The 22,394-nt window shown below is 39.3% G+C and overlaps 2 protein-coding genes across 2 annotated transcripts; one reads left to right on the top strand and one right to left on the bottom strand.

Annotated features, from left to right (window-relative positions):
• Positions 1-1,188: 1,188 nt before the first annotated feature.
• LOC129722207 (nuclear pore complex protein Nup75) lies at positions 1,189-3,977 on the top strand. The gene is made up of 4 exons (XM_055675494.1): positions 1,189-1,367; positions 1,424-2,242; positions 2,295-3,181; positions 3,609-3,977. Exons 1-4 carry the CDS (start codon positions 1,338-1,340, stop codon positions 3,937-3,939), a joined length of 2,067 nt encoding a protein of 688 aa, XP_055531469.1. The 5' UTR covers positions 1,189-1,337; the 3' UTR covers positions 3,940-3,977.
• A 61-nt stretch (positions 3,978-4,038) lies between these two features.
• LOC129721247 (pre-mRNA-splicing regulator female-lethal(2)D) lies at positions 4,039-21,403 on the bottom strand. The gene is made up of 5 exons (XM_055673577.1): positions 21,245-21,403; positions 19,706-20,115; positions 5,921-6,045; positions 5,515-5,848; positions 4,039-5,440 (listed from the first exon to the last, which is right to left on the bottom strand). Exons 2-5 carry the CDS (start codon positions 19,923-19,925, stop codon positions 4,614-4,616), a joined length of 1,506 nt encoding a protein of 501 aa, XP_055529552.1. The 5' UTR covers positions 19,926-20,115; positions 21,245-21,403; the 3' UTR covers positions 4,039-4,613.
• Positions 21,404-22,394: the final 991 nt, after the last annotated feature.

The raw sequence follows: 22,394 nt of genomic DNA on the forward strand, positions 1-22,394 counted from the left end.
TCGATATTGACCCAGTTTTGACCTGGGAGTGCCTGCAAAACAGACAGGTTCGCACTGTGATTTTTGTCAGTTTTGCGAGTGGGTTCACCAATACTATTACATCGTATCTGTCAAAACGGTCAAAATACGCGGGTGATGCTGAAAACAAAAGAAAAATGTGTTGTCGCCTGTGCAGTGAAATCGTGGAACGCAGAGAAGAAATAATTGCTGCGGCAAAGGTATTGGCGGGATGCAGCAGAGATGGCGGGATGGAAAAAAGTATTTTGACAGCATAAGGCAGTCCACGGGTGGTTTATCAATGCTTGTACGTTTATTATTGTTGCTGTTTTTCAAGCTGCAAAACCAAAACATGACCAAAACAGAAATCTTTTAATGTCGGCAATAATATCAAAAATGATTTGTTATTGTTGTATTTAGGATTGGCATCCGCAATACAAAAGTTACCGATCGGATAACATTTGTTTTTCACGCTTCTGGATCCGAGTTGCATCCAAGTTGCGACCGATCGAATATACGTAAAGCTGTCATAAGTTGAAAACAGACTGAAATCAGCTGATCGCAACTGTCTCGTGGATTGCCTTATTTATGTTTACATTGCACATGATCTCACGCACACCAACGCAAGGCTTTAGATCGTAGATCGAGATAGTTTTTTTATTCCACCCGAAAGTTGGCACTAACCCCGTGGAATAACAAAATTCGCTATTAAATTCACTTACAGTTGGTCGATGTCAAAATCAATTTTTTTCGAAGGGTTCTTCTGTTTAAATTAAAAATAAGTCAATGGAATATGTATTGCTTTTGACACTTCCTATCAAGTTATAAAACAATAGTCATATCCCTAAAATATTCTTGATTTCTCGAATGAAATTTCGACAGAATGCTCGGAACCGCTGACATAACGCACGTATCCGTGACACCTATCTGTTCGTAGAATGGTCTATAACTAAGCGTTATTTTTTCTCACCTTTTCTTTTGTAATTTTCATGAATATTACAACTATTATGACATACATGCCACTTTCGAAAGGCACAGTGGCTAGCGAGTCATGGAGAAAAACAAATATGTAAAATAATGCGCTGTTCAATTGGTTAGCCTGAAGATGCACGTATCTATGTAGAAAATTTCGTAGGCAAAATTTTTCCGTGTATGCTGTGTGTTTTTTCCCGGCAGTCAGTTCCCCGTAGCTTTCAGATCCATGTAAACATAACCTCGTTGTGAACGTTGTGAATTAACAATCACAAGCGTAAATATCAAATAGAAAATATCCGCTACCGCTCGGCTTCTATATCATTCCGGATTGCTTACTCGAATTTCACGTCGTGAACCTTTCTACAATGGCATCTAGAGAACCTTTTTCCACATTCGTAAGTATTTTTTTTGAAAATTTCAGTATTTTTCCTAAGATGCTTCGTGTCAATAGACCATTCCTTGCAATCTCGGGGCGCGACACGGACTAACGGCAGCTTGGATTACAGAGGACAAAATTTCGGTTACTGCCTACAGCAATCAATTATTGCAATCCATCAACAAGCGTCCCGCGAACACGTTACCCGTCAATGTACACCATCTGACGTCGAATTTTATTCTGGATGAACCTATCTTACGCAGTTTAGTTTCGGAATGCAGTAACGTATTCCTGAATTTGCAGCTTGTGAAGAATAGCACGCCTGCTGCTTCAATTGACTATCTGAAGATATCGCGTTCTTACCGGAGCGCAATCCGAGCTTGCTTGGAGAAATTGCAGGACTTACTGACCACCACTAAGCTTAGAGATCCCGAGCAGTACCAGAACTACGTAACTATTTTCTACTCCGTAGAATGTATTTGGCATTTAGTGGAGATCCTTATCATCGATGCAAGCTCGGTTAATGCCGTGGTCGCTAACCTGCTGGACTGGGTTCGTTTTCATTTTCCCACTGCGGAGCGGTTAGCAACCGAGCTGCTCCAGCAGGGACGGGAAGTTGATTCCAGCGATGACTACTGGCCGGTGGTTAAGGGTTTGATCGTTCAGGGTCAGTTGAATGTGGCTAGAGCGCTGCTCAAGCTGCACACCAACTCGGAGAGTATAGGTTTCGAGGTGGCTGAACAGATTTTGCAAACGATGCCGGTTTATAGTGTGTACGGAGGGTTATCGGTTCAGAAGTTTAAATCTCAGTGGCAGTATTGGACAGCGAATGCACGGTCGAAAATTGATGCCGGTATCTTAGCCTCGGAACCCGAGCTGGAGGAGATTATTAAGGTAGGTTTGAGTGGTGGAGATTTGTAATAATATTTACGTTGATTATTTCTAGCTTGTTATTGGCGATCGTAAAACTTGGACAGAACAGTGTCGCTATGCATCCTGCTGGTATGAGTTCTTTCCAGGATATCTGTTTTATACGGAATCAACATGCAAGTATTATGAACTTGGAACATTTGCGAATAGTTGGCTTTCGCAGTGGATCAGTACCGGAGGGTCAAATCCGACGTATAAATATTTGGACAAAATTATACTCTCAGTAATGGAGAATAATCTTCCCCAAGTTCTGCATAATATTCAGAACATCTGTGACAACAAATGGTTTGTTACACACTTGGTGGATTTGCTGTATCACTGTGGCCATCTGACACTTTCAACCGGTAGCAATGACGAACAGGATGCGGAGAAGAAATTCCGCGAATCGCTGCTGTATGATTTTGGCTGCCTGTTGATGTCTCGGAAAGCTTTCCTGTGGGAAGCGGGACTTGATTATTTGGAATTTTCCAGCACGGAAGGCCTGGGAGCTAGGGAAGCCCTTTTGGCCAGAATACCAATTAAGAACGAACGACAGGCAATGAAGCTGATCAGTGCGGCGAAGAAGTACGGGTTCACCTCGGTTGAGAGTGAGATTTGCAAGGTGCTTGTCAAAAGAAACCTGGCAAATCGGTTGTACGGTAACGCTATGGAGTGGGCGATTCGTTCGAGGGACAGTTTTTACGTGACGGCGGTAGCTAATATATTTCTGGAACACTACTGTAACCATGGAGAGATTATGTGCGAGGATGTTATCGCTAACATTGGCGCGAAGATGTTCGTTTCGCCACGGTTGATTTTTCTGGTAAAATATTACGACTTTCGTCAGTTTTATCGGGAGCGATCCTTCGCGCAGGCAGCTGAGCTGCTTATAAATCTGCTGGATTCGAAGATTACACCGAACTAGTGAGTATTATTTCAGTATATTATTCTGATCTCCACTTTCTTGTGATTGCAATGGTTTTAAAAAGGTTTTTTTTCGTGACAGTTTCATGTCAAAATTTACTATAATTTTTTATTCGTTCCTTTGAATGTCAAACCAAATACCAAAATGATCCTGGGAATAATTTTCCCAACGTATTTTTAAATTTCTCTTCGTCGTAAAAAAATAGGGAAATATTTCAGATCATCTTTTTTTGAATTGTTGATTGATCAAAGCCATTACATCCTGTAATCAATATGCAGAAGTATTTAACCCGATTGTTTCAATTTAAATTTGGCGATCCTTTGACCGATTTTTAATATACTTCGACAAAATCTCTACAGCACCAGATAGAAAAATATTTATTTATGCGATGATCCAACCCTAATCCGTATACTCGTTCCATTCTAGTTTCTGGCCATCGTTGCTAGCGGACACCATTCCGCTGCTGGAGTTCAAGGAGCCCGTCATTCCGACCAAGGAAACATATACCATCCTGCACCATCTGGAGTGGGACCTGGTGCCGATGATCGAGAAACGCAAGGAGCAGCTGAAGGCCACGGACAGTAAAAAGATGCACGTAGACGGTGACGACGAGGGCAACGACCAACAGGCATTGATCGCGAAGTTTTCTTCAAATTTGCTGAACAATTGCACGGACGATTTGGTGAAGCTGCTGCGGTTGGCGTGTGCTCGCAACTTGGCACGGGCCTTTATCATTGAGAATACCGTTGTTGATTAGGCGTGCTTTTATTTCTGTTGCCAATAAAGATAAGGATTTGTTCGGTAATAAAAAAGTTATTCTCTTCGGAAGAAAGCCCTTATTTCAACAAAACACTGATTGTACGAATAATTTATCTCTATTCTTTTCGAAATAATTTAAATTACATGTTGTTTTTTAAGTTTGTTTTGTTTTTTTTTTCTCGGTTTACCATTGTATGTTTAAATTATACTTTCTTAGCTGTTTAGAAATGTTCATTCACGAAACGAAAATAAAACTTCCACTGTGTTTATGGTCGTACGAAACGTATTTTATGTCACTATCTTCTCTCTATGATTCCGTGTTTCTTTTTCTCTACTTTACTTACTAACCGAAGATGACAGTAGGGCGGCACAATATGATTGCTTGTCCGCATCGCATCCACAAATGTACAATAACTATTATTGTATAAGGTAATCTTAGAGCTCTAATTTCAATCTGTGTTTGAGTGTTCGCATATAACTTTAGAAGGATTCTCATCCCAGCTCCTAATTCTATCCTGTTTTTCGATTCATCGCGGGACAGCGTGCTTTCGGCTTTAAAAAAATCAACAGTATGCCATTTTCATTGCCCGGAAAGAACGGAAGTCTCTCGTCGTTATGCGCGCACTCGCTCAGTGGCGCCTGGTGGATCGTTAAAAATGGTGGTTAAGAAATTCAATTCGCCCCGTTGGACGCAAACCCCTCGGCAGTGTCGTCATCGTCAGCCGGCTCTGCCGAAAGTACCGATGCCCGACGTAACTTTTTCACACTCACCGTCGTTTTGGGCGGAGCTTTACCTTTACCTGATCGTGTCATGCGCTTATTGCTACTGGCAATGATCTGTTCTTCCTCGTGCGGCTGCTGGTGATTCTGCGAGGGCTCGACACTGTCAGGAGCCAACATCTTACCATTGTTGGATCCCTCCTCGTAGTGACCACTATCCTCCTCATCTTCACTACCCGCTGCACCCTCGTCATCCTGATCTTCATTGTAGTTTCGCTTTTTACCACCAACCGTTTTAGCAGTCCTGTTGTTTGTTTTCTTATTGCTACTAACAGTACTAGAGTTACTATTACCGCTAAGTCTGCTGTTATTGTTACCGCCGGCGCCGCTCGTTTGATCTTGCTCATTAACTAACTCATCACCACCGTTCTGTAACTGTAACCCCGAATTGCTATTGCCACTACAGTGCGTCCGATTTTGATACACCAACAACGATTCTGATTGCTCACTTGAACTTTGCTTCAACTTTGCATTATTATTTCCGTTCACTAGATACAGCGAGGACGCCGGATCCGGATCCGTTTCCATCGGAGTGGAATCGTCACCACCACTGCCGCTGATGATCGCACCGCCATTGACGTACGAGCGCAACTGGAGCACTTCCTTTTCGAGAACCTCTTTCTCCTCCTTAGTGTTCTTGAGCTCTTGCTGGAGGAACACAATCGTACTCTGCATACCTTCGACATCTTCATCCATTTCCTGCAGAAAATCATCCAATTCTGCAATGAAATTTAGAAAATTCAAATTATTTAAATGCAATTTCTATCAATCATTTTCAAAGCTGATAACCTACCCAGTTGGGATTTCTTAACTTCCTCGTTGTATTTTTTCTGCAGGCCCAGTTCGTGCTCCAGCTTGGCCAACCGTCCGTTGGATGTCATCTTGCCCAGCTCTTCATTCTCTTGGTACAGCAGGCGACACTTGGCCATCAACCGTTTTCCTGTATTGGAATCGGGTGTGAACTTCCACGCGGACAGTTCATTTTGTGTCTCCTCCAGTTTTGCCTTTGTCTGCTGAAGTTCGTTTTTGAGCTTTTGAAAGAGTATGTTAACGGCAGGATCGAGCAGGGCAGACCGGAGGGCAGCTTGGCCCGGTGCTTGGGCGGTTTTGAGCTCGGCAATCTGACTCTGTGGATTTAAAAGAATTGTTTTGTTTAGAAACCATTCGGTTGGTACTAGATGAAAGTCGAGAACACTTACGGCAAAATCTTGCATTTCCTGCTCCTTGACGGCAAGTCGCCGTGCCAGAATACGTTCGCGGCGCTGAGATTCGGCATACTGTTGCTTAAGTTTTGCTTCCGAATCCTTTATCGTTTGAAGCTCTTCTGTGAATTTTGAAACACACAAAGAAAAGAGATGATTAGTTGTTGTTGTTTTCTGCAAAATTATGTTAACAACCAGACGAAGATAACAAACTGTGGAGAGCGGTAATGATTATGGAAAAGAATGTAGAGGAACATGATGCAAGATTTGTGTACCTGTCTTCTACTTTCTGAAGACAAAATCGGACACATGTGCAGATCAACTTGAACTTTACGGTGAAAGTTAAGTGATGTTTGTTGTAAAGGCCAATGTATGATTGTTTGCCTTTCTATTGGACGTCGACAAGATAATTGCGAGGCTTGCGCTGCGATTCTACTGATGCTAATAATCCTTCCTAAGCCGGGATTTGATCTTATGACGACTGCAGACTGGCGAAAAGGTTTTTAAATTCAAAGTCCCTGATTTTCCCTGATATATATAATAATTTTCCTGATATTTTTCGACATACAGCACAAAAAAGCGCAACGTAGATGAGTGATCTAGATCTGAAATCCCAGTGAAAAATTTTTAAATATGTTTTCCCCTGATCGAAAACTAAATTCCCTGACTTTTCTTGATTTTACAGCTTCGTATATCTAGACTATATTATTTTTCTACTAAAGCTGCTTCATAATCAAAATTTCAAAATAATGCTTAATTGATCCAAGTCTGACCAACATTCGAAATTCGATAAATTTCCTGTCTTATTGTTCAGTTTTGGGATCTCCAGATATTACTGATTTATATTCCGGATGCACAAAGTCATTGTTCTGTGATGGCACAAGCATTTCCATAAAAGGCAAAAGTCTTCGAATATATGTAGTAGAATATAGGTATGTAGTCGATTGCATAAAAGCTCACATATTGTCTTTTTCTACTTGCAAAAGCGGAAAATTTCTCCCAATGCTTATAAAATTCAATTGATCATTTTTCCTCATAAACCTAGAACTCTCAAGCCATGCAATAATCACGTTATCAAGTTGACTGGGGTTGTTTTGAGTTGGTATGGCAAGGTTTTTGGACTACTTACGATAAAAAATCGAAAGCAAACAGGCAAAGTGCATTAGAAATATAAAATGCTATATCCTCTTATTAACAAAAATTTTAAACTTTGTTTAAAGAATAAACTTTTGATTTACGAAGAAATCTTTGGACCACCAATTCTTTATGCTGTCCCGATCGGATCAAATCGTTGTTTAACAAACGCTCTAAAGGGTTTAGATTAAAATTCTGAAAATGATTTTGATGCGCCCTCTTTGGTATAAATAGTATGGAAGCACAGGAATTACGTAGGCTTACTGTTGTTGAAACATTAAAAGCTACCACGGTATGTAAAATAAAATAATTACCAATTTTCGACAAAAATCGTTGCAATCCTCAATCGCTACGATGAGCTCTCTTTATAGCCAATTAGAAAACAATTAGGTTAGATTAGGTGTTTTCCATAAAATCCCTACGAATGATAAATCCTCATCATTTTTATCACACATTTCCAATAGTGTTGGGAAGTTACCAGTTGTGATTAACCACACAAAATTATTAATAAATTTATATTTTGTTCTTAATATTTAAGCTTAGTAGCCCACTTTTATAAAAATAGGTGATTTTTTCTGTATGGACTTGCTCACTGCGACCACCAGGGTTGCGAAAAAAGTTTTCAAAATCAAATTCAGAGCTGCGAAATTTAGAAACTTTAAAATGAATATCACACAACAGCAATTTCATTCTTTCAGATTTAGACTGATACTGAGTGCCATCCGTGTCAATTCTCATTTAAAATCATAAAATCTTGGTGTGCTAAATTCTAATTCGGAACTCGTCTTTTTGTTTTATTATACACAGACTTCGCAGCCAACTGTAAAATGTACAGGACAATTGCGGGGCTAGCGCTACGATCCTATTGACACTAACAGGCTCTCCCGAGCCGAGACTCGAACCTACGACGACTGGCTTATTAGGCCTTCATCGTACTTCCAGACCAGCTGGGAGGGAAAATCATATCAGTGAAAAATATGATATGTTTCTATAGGATACATGTTAAATATATTTGATCTGAGCCAATCCAATGCATAAAGCCGATGAAGTAAATCAGCATCTACATTCTCAAACACATAAGCATTGCTAAAACCACACAACGCGCGCGAAATCGCAGTAGTCAGTATTACCACTGTCAACCGATTGAACCTGAAAGTAATTTCATTTCCAGCTCATTCGTGCTGAAATCGATATTCACAGCCTTCAATTTCAACTGATATTTTGTTGCTGATAGTAAAAATGACAGCTCTGATTAAATTCCCTGAACTATATTCTAATTTCCCTGATATTTTTTAGAATTCAAAACAAAAAAATGCAACTGTGGAAAAAAGTATTCGATCGGATACGAAATCATACAGTAGAGGTTCCGTATTGCACTTTTATCCTGAAAAAAAAATCCGTTTTAGTGCAGAGGTCGTTTGAAAAAAATCGCGTTTCGGTAAAAAGTTTTTCCTTGATATCCCCTGATTTCCCTGGTCGAAAATTGAATTCCCTGACATTCCATCTATTGTGAGATATGCCCGGGTGCTTTATCTCGCACTTCTATTATTAGCAAATACCGCTATTAAGAAGTGGCATGCTTATTATTTATTCGTGCTTGTGAGTAATTTGATTTTATCCCTCCCCCTTTACACGATTACTGCTCTACTATACCGAGCCTCGTTCCTCTTACCTAACATTGCCAATTATAAGGAGTGAATGTTCTCTCCGGATAATCGAATCACAAAAAAATTGTAATCAACGAACCTAAAACAATTGTTCTCTTTTTATTTTACTTGTATGATGCAGTGGCGTAGCCAGAAATTATTGCAATATGGAAAATAATGATGTCTCGAGAAGAAAAATAAAGTAGGAGGGTGGTGTTCAAGACACGACCGCATGACGTTGACTACCGTATTCTTATAAAAAAAAAATATATATTCCATTGAAGCAAATAGTAGAGGGAATTGCAACGCTTCTTTTACAAAACTTCTGTAATAAAATTTCGAGGCACCAAAAGGTACCAGTTGCCGATTATTCTCGTTTACTGGTTAGTCCGTCCAGAATTCCAGCCATTTTAGTATTTTGCAGTAGCCATTTATTACTAACAGCCACCAGCATACATAACAGGTGAAACCGGCACGAGATGACCGGTACTATTTTGTTTTTCCTCCTTTTAGCTGCTAACACCGAGCGTCCGTATGTATCCGGTACGGTTTAATAATGAAACTGATGGGGTGAAATGTTCGAACGATACGTTTTATACCAAGGCTTCGTCAGATAATTAGAAAGAAGGAGGGGCTACATAGATGATGGAATGGTAGAGACAAATGTTTCTTGAAAGCTGCGCCGGCCGCTGTGGTAATATTAACACCAACACAAACATGCATTTTTGCAAGGTTTTTTCCGCTAGCAGCAGCATTTGGTAAAACAGAAAATTCAATTAGCCGCTTCTGTACTACAATTTTGAGGCACCAAAAGGTGCCAGTTGCCGATTATATTGTTGTTTTTTGGTTAGTCCGTCCAGAATTCCGGCCATTTAGGTGTTTTGCAGTAGCCATTTACTACTAAAAGCCACCAGCATTACGGGTGAAACCGGCACGAGATGACCGGTACTCTTTTGTCTTTCTTCCTTTCAGCTGCTATCACCTAGCGTCCGCATGTCACTGGTGCGGTTTTGGAATTAAAATGATGGGCCGCCGGCCGCTGTCGTAAAATTAACATCAACAAAAAGATGCATATTTGCAAGGTTTTTTCCGCTAGCAGCAGCATAAACATCGGAAACAGAAAGTGACAACAACAATAACAACAAAGTCAGATCGATTGTATCCGTTAGTGTCGACTGTGCTTGGGAAGAGAGGTAGTGATTGACTGCGCGGTATGATTGAGACAATCGATATTAATTACCAATTTTTCAATAGTGTATCTCAAACAATGGTTTGTTTTTGTTACATAAATTTAACCGTAAAACAATTTCTGATCGATTGATGCCAAAACCTCGAAAACCTGATTATAGATGACTGCAAAATAAGCGCTCAAAACCTGACCACTTTTCTCTGGTTTTCCCTGGTTGAATTACTAGATTTTCAAATTCAGGGGCTTAACTTTGATATAGACGTTAGTCAACGTCAAAAATCAAACATTGATTGACTTCACTTTATTCTAGGGGTGGCGAAAAGGCTCTTTTATTAGAGCGAGCGGCTCTGAACCGCTCACTCACTGTTCCTAACCGACTCATATTAACGGCTCATGGTTCACAATGATTCCCGAGCGTTGACAGTTCGTGTTGTCTCGGTAAACTTCGGGTTCGCGCGAACCAAACAGCTCTGGTGTGCTCAAAGAACCGTGGTTGTTTTTTGTGAGCCGTTTGTTCTTTCGCTCTTTTCTAAGAATCTGTTCATATGGACGGAATTCCGGATAATCGAATCCCAGATAATCGAGTCCGACCTGTATTGTACATTTTTAGTATGTATTTATACCGAAAATGTTTTTTTAAAACTGATATATTACTTCAGTCCTAAAGCGGAAAACGTGATTGGAATGAGGTCGATATCTTGTACCGTTTTTGAGTTATTGAAGAAAGCAACTCGCCTAACAAAATCTGACTGTGTGAGCAATTGTAAGAGCACAGACAAACAGACGTGTCACTAGATGACGATTTCGTCAATCAGAAAACTAAAGCTCTTACTTAAAAAAAAACTCCACAAAACAAACTACCTAACATGCCCGACGATTGAAATTCTTGTAACTTTTGCAATTTTCCTTACATTTCGATAGTTTTAGCACCAAAGGATTCAGTGAATTTTCTACTTTGAAATCAGTATCAGAATTTTCTTATTGCTGGAAGTCCGGTTTTCCGGGGATATGTTCCGAAATTGAGCAATTTAATGAATATTTGAACAAAATTTTACAATTATTGGTTCATCTAATGCTTCCTACATGCCATTTTCATGGTTTTGTATGTAATGGTCATATGCTATCAAAAGGGTCCCTCTGGAACAGACTTCAGTGGCCATAGCAAAAATTAAATATTACAAGGTCGAAAACCATCCAATAACGGTATTTTAAGAATTCGAATGATATCTAGAGACCGGAGAACCACCCAAGATGTCCAAAAATGGCGACTTCCGGTTTCTGAAAACAAACCCAAATGGCCGAATACTAACTTCGACTGACATGTAGTCAGGTTTTTTTACAAGATTGTTTAAATTGCGGATTTTTTAATTAACGCGATTTTTTCACGCGATACCGCATTCAAAAAAGGCGGATTCTCGAGTTAACGCGGGTTGGGAACCGACAACATCTTAGTGTTTATTGAGTGAAAGATTTAGTAAAAAAAAACCCTCCGCCCTTCGAAAGATCCGAAATGACCGTCAAAAAGGACAATTTTGAATACTGGTCGTAGAGCGTCTCGTTTTTTTTTTCCTAAACCTTTCTAGGTGGTTACATTACGTAAATTTTTGAATTAACGCAGTTCTTTTATACGTGGATTTCTGGATCCACCAATTTTAGAGCCATCTGTATATAAAAAGAGGGATTCTGGACGAGTTTTAGGACCTCCTTCGTCCCATACGCTGCGATTATATTCAATCACTTTGAAGGGAACATTGAATTAGTCTTAGACTTCATCCAGTTTCTATTCATGTTTACTAAGTTGTTTAGTTGGAAAACTATAAGGGCAAACGGTATTGAATCCACAAATTGCCTATTTGGAGCTACCGCTACGAATTTTCAAAAGCACAAGACTCGGTAACATTTAATGCGTCACTTGTAAAGACGCTATTTTATGTTTGCTGCAGTGAAGCGAACATAAAATAGCGTTTTTACAAGTGACGCATTAAATGTTACCAAGTCTTGTGCTTCTGAAAATTCGACTCGAAGTCGGCCATTTGTGGCTTCAATAGCGTTTCACCCCTTTCTAAGAAGTTTAACACGTTTGAGCCTGAGAGCACCTTTTACCGCTTCAAGTTTTGCATTTTGATGCAAAGGTAGAATAAAATAGCTTCTAAGGCTTTAGATGGTGCACTGGTCATTGCTCCAGTTGTAGATAGGCATGTCACACATTATAGCTTATCTAGGTTTTTTTTGAGCTGATAATTGTGAAGTTATAGGCTACCACATTAACGAAGCATATGTTACTTTAAGGCCGCTTACATACTGGCGCTTTCTGCGTTGCGGAGACGGTTCGCCTTGCCGTGGGTTAATGTACAGCTCTACTTAGCGTTATACATTAACCCACGGCAAGGCGAATCGTCTCCGCAACGCAGAACACGCCAGTATGTAAACGGCCTAAGTCTCACCATTGCCGAGTATCATCCTTGATTAGAAAATCATCCTCGGTTAGAATCCCCATTTTTGCCAAATGTATTGCTGCAAACCCAAATTTTTCTAAAATGAATGGTTCCGCGGGTGCGGGATTCACAGGACCAGCAATTAAAAAATTTTTTCCCATGGGACACTGGCCAACAGTATTCCAGGCGGAAATATACGCGATAATGGAATGCACGAATACGTGTCTGAAAAGAAATTATCGACACGCAAATATTTGCATTTTCTGTGATAATCAGGCAGCACTTAAAGCCCTGAATTCTCCTTTCTGCCACTCTAAACTAGTGTGGGAATGCATCCTGTCGCTCCGAAAGTTAGCTATGAAAAACCAGGTTAACTTATACTGGGTTCCTGGTCATTGTGGAATCGAAGGAAACGAGAAGGCCGACTTACTAGCCAGGCAAGGGTCATCTACTAACTTTGTCGTCCCAGAACCTTTCTGTGGAGTCTCCCCGAGCGCTCTAAAATCTGAACTCGGTGAATGGGAGAAAGCGACCATGAAAGCAAACTGGGATGTCATAAGCGGATTACGACAATCGAAAAGATTCATAGAGCCAAATCGCGAGAAGAGCCTCGTGCTGCTTAGGCTAAATAAGAAAGACTTGAGAACATTCACAGATCTCAAAAAGATAGGCAAACTTGATGATGATAAATGTCGCCTGTGTGGCATCGAAAGCGAAACTTCAGAACATATACTCTGCGAATGCCGAGTATCAATACAACGCAGATTGCGTATCTTTGGTAAGGGACACATAGAACCTACCGAAATTTGGAGGGAAAGTCCTGGTGAGGTAATAAACTTCATACGAAGTGCGTTACTCAACTGGGATAAATGTGCAATGTAGCAAGGACATCAACTCGCCAAATAGTGATGTACCTGCTCGTAAGCACTTAGAGTAAGGTGAAGCATACCACAATAGATCAAACAATGGTCACTGCACTGCGTTCTTCTTCTACAAGGAAAAAAAAATTGAGCTTAAGGACAAGCATAACACCTAGGTACTTAGTTCGCTCGGACAGCTTCATCTGTGCTTCTCCCAACTTGAAAGTTGCCAAATTATTCTTTCTTTTTCTGTAAATGGGATTAAGACAAGAGCATCCATTTCCCGACAGTTTCCAGTTTCCCGGGATCCAAGGAAACAAAAATTCAATTTCCGGGAAATCCCGGGATTCCGAAAAAAAAAAGAAAAATTGCGAAGAAAAGTAGAAAAGTAACGATTTGTTCAACTCGAATCAGCCCACAATTCCCCGTGAATATTTTTTTTTTTTTTTTAACTTTGGATAGCTACAGAGTTTCTCTTCCAGCTGGTCTTGAGGTACGATGCTGGCCTAACGAACCAGTCGTCGTAGGTTCGAGTCTCGGCTCCGGAGAGACTGCTAGTGTCAGTAGGATCGTAGCGCTAGACCCGCAATTGTCCTGTACACTTCACAGTTGGCTGCAAAGTCTGTGTATATAATAAACAGAAGGTCGAGTTCCGATACGGAATGTAGCACCAAGGCTTTGCTTTGCTTTAGCTACTGTGTTTACGTACAAGACCAATCTAATTTGATGTGATTTTTTCTGTCGATCGGCATCATTTGGAATTTAATAAAGTATCGCCGAAAGATGGAAATATCGTTGAATTTCTTTTTTGGTCGAGAAATGTTCAATGTGTTAAATGATGCTATAGGGCATGATTCGGTTGATTCGGGTTAACTTGGATTTTTTATCATATGGGAGTAGAGAATAAAAACATGATTCGGATTCATAAAAAAAACATTTTTACAAAAAAAAAATCGATCAATTTTTGAAAACAACTGATAATTATTTTCAATGTCAAAAAGAGCGAGCGATAATGGATAGTCATTTACGAATAGAAGCATTTAGGTCTATTCTTTATCTTTTATTCGAATTTCGTTCAGGGGTAGGTTTCAAATAATTCGTCTTCTCGGGAAAAGTTTCATGCAAAATTGAAAAAAAAGTTCATGATATTTTTGAAATTGATTTTTTTGTGCAAAATGTCTCAGGAATGCATGAAACGACGTTTTAACTCAAAAAAGAACTTGTTTGAATCAATACCTTGGGTTTATGACTGGAGGACTCTTCCAGTTCGAATTTTTATTTGGTCTTGGAAAGTCGATTTAAAATTTTTTCGAGAATACCAGATCTCGACGTTTCATTTCTGAAACAATTGGCACCAAAAAACAGGGTTTCGATTTCGACATTTTCATTAACTAATTCCTTTGCATTTTTTATCGGTTAAAAGCTGAAACCCCTTACTTTAAGGCTCCACTTTCCGAAATCCGATAGAGGCAAAAGTCAAAATTTTTCAATACACTCTATTAACACTTAGAGTTATGTTATTAGATTCTTATTACAGAAAATACCTTCCGGGAATCAGGAATCTCGGCAATTTGATATTTCCCGGGAAATTCCATTTTAGGATGTCCCGAAAGGATACTCTAATTCAGCGGTTCTCGACCTATTTTCGTCCGCGTACCCCTTGGCTATATTTTCTGAATCAACTGTACCCTTTATAATTTTTGATTGTTGATTCACATTATTTTTAGTATGGTAAATCAAGAAAACACCTGAGATTTTATGCAAAAAAGTAAGCAATACTCTGCAATAAAAAAACAGAAAATATGTTTTTAAACATTTTTATTTCAAACATTGAAGTTTTATAGAGAATAATTGCTTTATTCGGCTATACTGGTTTACTGGCCGCTCTATTTGTTTTAGAAGTATTAACGTCCCTCCAGGTTATACCATTTGAGTGTGTAGACGTTTGTTGTCTTTTTAACTGGGAATCGTCTCAGTTAGCGTGCGCCCAGTTTAAAGGAAGCTCAACTAAAGCGTGTTCAGGTAGCGAACAATTCTTGTAGCAACTATCCGAGTAACAGAGCAGTCCTTTGCCCTGCAGGAGGAAAAATATATTTGCGCAAAATTGTTCCACAAAATTGATCGAGTTCGGCGATTTTTGTGATAATGCCAGTTGAATATTTCAATGAAATCCAGTAGATTGTACAGATTTGCTGGGTATCCGAAAGCCTTAAAATCACCTTTGGCGAAATTCTCAAAACTACAGCCGAGAACGATTTTTTGTATGGATCCCACGCGATTAGTACTTTTTGATCTTTTGTGGTATGTCCGAACGTTTTCATTGTTCGCATTTTTTTTGCTTCTCTTCATGCAGTGTCATTTATTGAGAAGTAAGCTGCTTCGAGTTATGGTGCTTGTTTTCCCTTCGAATTTGTTATCTCTTATCATTTCTATCGATATTGTCATCGCCTCAAGTAAGCGACTGCAGCGTATAAGCATGCTATTAATCAATGAAACTTCCGAAGCTTCAGATCAGAGTTTTTTAGTCTGACGTGAAGCTATGATATTGTGTGGAGGAGCTGAGAAAAAATCCCTTCATTAAAGTCCTTTGACATTGAATGGTTTGATTCTACTAAAACTCGACCACATGACCACCTGCTTGCCAAAGCGGACTCTGTAACCCTTCGGATACGAATCTGCTAAGCAGAAATACTTCGCTAAATTGCAGGGGGTGCGTAGGGTTTAAAAACACTTTGTCCATCTAAGTTGATTGCAGGTTTTCGTTCATGTTTTGAGCTTATTCCGTTTCAAGAGTGAGTAGAAAATAATTCTGCTAGTCTGGAAACTACGCGTTTGCTCGGCGAAGTGGCAACCCTAAGGAGTGGTTAGCATCCATAAGGCTTGCGTAGAACATGGAAGAAATATGCTTGGAATCGCGTCTACTGGTGTATTAAAAAACACAGCTTGACCAGAGATTATGGAATTGAGGATTCTTCAGGGTGGCCAGTGGATTTTCAATTTAAATCCCCGGTTGATAGTAAATGTTTTTCACGGATTTGAAACGCAAAAAATTAATAATAATAAACACTTGTATAAGATTTTAGATTTAGTTATTTTTAAACTGGAAAGGAACAAATTAGTATTAGTATGGCTGCGGAATGTAGCTCGACCCCAGACACAAAGGGCACAGGGCTCCATATAGGAGCGACTAGTCCATAGGTGCAACCTGTGCATTGTACACGGGGACGTCAGGCGAAAAATAAGTTTCAAACCCAAATTCATATTTATAATTTAATAATTTTCAATTTTATTTTCACTAGTACCGAAGACAATGAATTGCGTTTTTTCGCGATATGGTTTTGATTACTTCTCCTAACTGTGGTTTTCTGAATCTGTAGTTGAAAAGGTAGGTTCAAGAGCCACGAGTCACCTCTGGTTCCATGTAACCTGCAGAAAATGTCGTAGTTTCAATAAGAAACTTGTTTCGTGGTTTTCTAACGTAATTTTATCTGCAATAGTAAGAATTTATTACATTTATAATTAAATTATTTTGGCGTAGAACTACGTCTCTCAGAAAGTTCGGCTAAATGGCTGTCGTACACATGCATGCTGAATGCCAACGCGAGCGATCGGGCGAGAGTCTTGCCGTAGGTAAATAAACAGCCGTAAGTAGAGCTGTTCATTAACCTACGGCAAAAATCTCGCTCGATCACTCGCGTTGGCGTTCAGCCTGGTAGAGGCCTTACTTATTGTTTGTTACATAAGGGGAGGAGGGTAGCAGAGACAGTTACGTAACTGCGATGTTAGCTCGAAATTGCAAATTTGAAGGGGGTCAAGTTGTTTAGCGTTACGTATTAGGGGTTTTTCCAGGTTCGCTGACCACCCTGATTCTTGGATGTGAATTGTAAATACTAAGATAATGTATACAAATTTTATGACATGATAATTACTATTACCATTTTTTTCTTGCGCGGGAAATATTAAAAAAAAGAGCCGACACGCCATCTGCAATACCAAATTTAGTCAGATGAGTTACTCGCCGCTCGCCTCGTCTTCAGTAACAGGGGCCTATAAAAGTTTTTATAGTTTGGTACAAATCGAGAGCTCAAAAAATTGTCTAGCTCACAATCAAAGAATATCATGAAAAATGTAAAAAAAACTTCGTTATAAATCGAAGAGAGTTTCCCAAAGTTCCGCAAGGAATATCTCTAGGTCTAAAATGAGGCTTAAAACTATCACGCACCCGATCAAACAGATTTTGAATAATATTTTGGCACCGATATTCAAGTAACGTTTGAATGAGGAACAAAATAATTTCACATTTTTTTCAAACCTTGCATCATATTTCTCGTGTTTAAAATGTAAATAATAGTTGCGCATTATGTTGTCGTTGAGTTGTGGTATGAGCACATTTTTATATTTTCATTTTTTTTACCAATGTTGTGTAGTGGACCTTAAGCGTTGATGAATTAACAAAAAGTATTCGATACGATAGAGAAGCTGGTTTATGAAGGAAAGCCTGTATGTTTCGGTATAACTATGGGGACATAGTACATATAACAACTATTCTGAGAGGGTTTGGGGATCTGAAATCGAATGCTAAAATGTAACGTCTATTGGCACAGCAGCTAGCTGCTTTTAAGTGGTTTTGTCCTTTTTTCATTATATCAAATAATTGTTATAAATCATACCAAATAAAACCACCCACACACGTGGAGCTCACACGTTTGTCAACGACGACGAGTGACGCCAGATTTGGAACAATTTTTTGGTGTATGCACAAAACTTTCAACCGAACCAACGCACAAAGCATGTAAGCCACTTTCTGCTTTCCGAAGATCTGAGACAGCATAGACGAGATCAGGGAATCCTTTTGCCAGCCCTTTTGGCTGGTGAGGTTTTCTGCGGCTTCCACTGATCTAGAGCACTATAGCATTCCCAGTCATTCCCGGTTATACACTGTAGACACTGTTTGAAACTCTGATTCGCGCATGAACGGTGCACTGATTTTTTTTTTCATTATTTTTTGCAATCTACAAACATCGGATGCTTTTTTGGCATACAAATACCGCGGTAATGCTGAAATCAAGAGACACTCAACACTTGGAAATAATTGCAATAGATGCCGATGCTAATTGCTTTTTTGCATCTTTTTTATGCACATTCACTTGCTCATATTTTCAAATTGAGGGTGGTTGGGCATCATCACCACACGACTGCTTGTTGTGAATCACCCGATATAACCCATTTTTTTTTTGGTGTAACAATTTCACAGTTCATTGGCTTTTCGATTTCACTATACTTTAATGATTTTTTTGGCCATATTTTTTCCTCCCTCAAACACAGTTCTTGCTTCACCATTTATTTATCTTTTTTTCTTTTTGTTGTCGAAGACGATTGCAGCGATGTTAGCTGGATTAATAAATACCTATTTTTTCTTCTGATATATCTCATGCTACAAACGATTGCTTTTCAACACGTCCAGTTATCACTATACTTGGTAAACCAGCTCAAATTGACTCGATCGGCTGGCATACGAACACACGGCACTGTTTGCATTAATAATTTAAAAGCAGAAGGACGAACCGGAACTACATTCGATCGATTCACATTTTGTTGTAGATGAGATAAACACTAGCAGATGACAAAGTTCGTCTTCTCAACACTGTCGCTGCAACGGAAATCGAATTGAAGCCAAAGTGACCAGGATGTAGTTTCCTTACAGGCAGGATGCAGATGATGATGTCGAATGGCGAACCAGACAACGAAAACTATCGATCCTAGTGATGCGATGCCAACTGAAATCTATAACACGAGCTTTGAACCAGATCAATATCAAAAATTATCTTTTAAATTTAACACAGGTTGCAATATATCATGACACCTTTTCAATTATGTCTTTTTCTCACGTGACATTTCTCTTTAATGTGCATTCCGGGCTAAGGTTAAATACAAGTTTTGTTTCTCAATTTGGTAGACTACCTCTCACGCGAGTATTGAATAATATTGCAAATAAGAAATGCACGTTATATTCATGATATGACCGGCATAATTACATAATAAATATCTATACAGTCCAAAGTACCGCCAGCTGCAAACTAGAGTTCAAACTGTGTCCACGCATGTACTACCGCTTAGCAATATCTACACTCACATCGCTCGTTGTACGCTGCTGTTGGGTAATAAAATTTCATTAGCATATGCGACCGTCACTCGATTCACACTCTGGTTGGGAAGGTTGCCTGCATTCAAAAACAATATCGAACACTGTTCGTAGAAACTAATCTCAAGGATAGATACAAAACGAAACCACAGAAACTATTTTCAGTATGTCTACAGAATAAAAGTGAAATTCGGATAAAGTTAAAGCTCTGAACTTAATCAATACAGAATCAACAATGTAACTAAGAATCGTTTTCTTCCTGCTGTTAAAAAGTCGGTCGTGAGACGAGTGGTTTTTGCTTTGTTGTTTTAGTCAAGACTTATGAGAAAGATAGAGAATTGTGCGAGTCTCTGTTAGAAGGCTCGACGGTGGGTACCTTCCAGCATACGGCAGTGATATTCCAGCGATTCGCCGGTACGGCCGGTCGGCGCCGAACCGGATCCGGTTGCGGTACCGGAGCCGGAACCGACAGTACCAGATCCAGTAACAGGGGATGCAGCAACGGCGGCGTTACTCAAAGGTGGCGACGACGCGGACAACGACGCATTATTGTGTTCGGTGTCCATAAGATTTGTAGTGTCTTCAGCACTCTGCATTGCCTGCGGTAAACTTTCCTTCTGTTTTTTTTTTCGGAAATACTCCCGCTAGTGTCCCAGAATTGTTTCCTTTTTTCTAAACAATTCCACACGCACTACTCAAACAATCACTGGAATCTTCTACGACGACAAAAGCACAACACTTTTCCAATTGCTTTCTTTCCTGGTGGCGATGAATTAGTGCATTGAACTGTAAAAAAGCAGATAAACAAAGATTAGTACTTTATTCCGTATATTATCTTTTTTTTTTGTTTTCACAAGGTGATGAGAAAAACCGCATACTTGAAAGACTGTGGCTGGTGAAAATAATACATTTGCTTTAAGATTGATAAGATTTTTGAAATTGTCTATATAAACAAAATTTAAGTAGATGCTTTACAATCATAAACCATATCAAGTTCGTTAGATATTATTTTTTATAGCAAATGTTCGCGGTCAAATATCTAAGCTAAATTCATACGATCTCAAAAATATATCACCAGGAAAGTTTTGGTAACAATTAAAAATTTATAGCTATTTTAATATTTACTACATTTTAGTGAAAGAAACTCTCAGTTGAATTCTTTTCGCAAACAGAAATGCGAATAAAATCAAATGATTTTCACAAAAAGTGTCAATATACAAATTTACATGTTTTCCTTAAAAGCACAATTAATTTTAATACAGTTATCTCGAACCCTTACACACCCTTAAGTTACCTTATGTCAAAACAAAAACACGACAGGTAGGTACAGTGCATATCAACAGTATGTCCGCTAATGCCATTAATAAGTCTAAGAGCTACCACGACACAAGAAATTACGCTGAAAATTTACTCGAAGCAAAAACAGTGGTACGATCAAATAGTTTCACAACATTAACGAATCAGAAAACATTTAAACTATTCGACCCTGGTCGATCGGATTACACAGGTTCAACTGTAGGTATCTTGATCTTTAGAAGGTATGCTTTTTTGCTCTTGTCATGCCCCAATTACGCATGAAAATGGTGACGCCTTGCAAAAATTTCCATTCAAGCCAGTTTTCATTCACAATACAGGCACCTCGCAAAATGATCCGATTTCAATTTTGCTGAAACATTCGTTTTCACGCAAAACAATCTATTCATACCAAATTATTTCTTCTGATTCGATTTTCAAAATTCAACACTAGCGAAGAACTTCTTCACAGTGAGCACCATTGGAAACCCCCCATTTTAGCATGCTGGCTGGCATTTCGCTGCATCGCACCAGCTAGAGAAACCTCAACTTGAAAACCACATTTGACACTCTAATCGCACTTTTTCGGGGTGTAAAACTATCGAAATCGATTGTGTCTCACCTTGCACCACACTTTCCGGATCCAGATTTCACTTTAACGCCGGATTTAGTCCTAAATTTTTCACAAAACTCACCACCGTTGGCTTAACGACGAAGCCACTTACCATTTTCAGATCGCGATTGATGGATTTCTTTTCTTCGCTGTCCCGTTCCGATTCAAGAGGGGAACAAAAATTTCCCTTCGTTGTAAGTGGACCATGGGTGTGTGTGTGTTGCTGCCTGGCGGCATGTACAGTTTTTTCGGATATGGACGACGTCACGAACGACTGCTCTCGCGTTGGCGTGAGCAGTGGCGATAGAAACGTTCGCTGCGTGATGTTTGAATGCTCTCTCGCTTTGTAGTCCGCATTTGTTATCGACACCACCAGAACGGGCTTTTAAATACAGTGTGTGTGCGAGAGTTTGATTAAATCGCCAGGGTTGTCGTCGTGTTGATTTGTTCCCTATTTTCAATTGTCAACCTATGCAGCACAAATTGTCAACACAGATACAAATTTAAGGTCTGAAAAAAAAAATGCACCATATATTTTGCGGTGAGATAAGAGAATGGACAATATCTTTCGTTGTAACCATAAAAAATATGGTATTTTATTGAGAGCTTGGTGATGACTAACATCACCATGTTTTAACAACGTTTTTTGTTGTTGAATCCACCACCGAAAATTTTCCCAGAAAAATGTCGGTGGCTGAAATAATAATTGTTAAGAACCATAATGTTGTACAAATGAAAAGTGCAATGTTCTAGACAATAATATTTGATGTGAATTTGTTGTAAACATTGTTAAATTATGGTGTAACTACAAACAAACAGACGTGCCTCTTCGAACAAAAATCCTGAAAAATGTTCGTCTTTTACAAAACGTTACACTCATGCGCCACCATGTAAGCTTCTTACCTACTAACTTATTTTCGTAGAACGGTTTTTGTCTTTGCAAATGGGTGTGCACGCTAACTTATAGCGACACTAGCGGCATTTTTGCCCACTAAGCGAAATTTCAGAATTATCGTTATTTTCTGGTCGATGAAATTGTCATCGAGTGGCACGTCTGTTTGTCTGTGGTATACTCATGTACACAGACAGCTGTTTTTAAGCTTTTATCAGAGTATTTTTCGGAATTGTAATATCGTTCATCGTTTAATATATTTTTTTC

This window comes from Wyeomyia smithii, chromosome 2, assembly GCF_029784165.1.
Source record: "Wyeomyia smithii strain HCP4-BCI-WySm-NY-G18 chromosome 2, ASM2978416v1, whole genome shotgun sequence".
NCBI lineage: Eukaryota > Metazoa > Arthropoda > Insecta > Diptera > Culicidae > Wyeomyia > Wyeomyia smithii.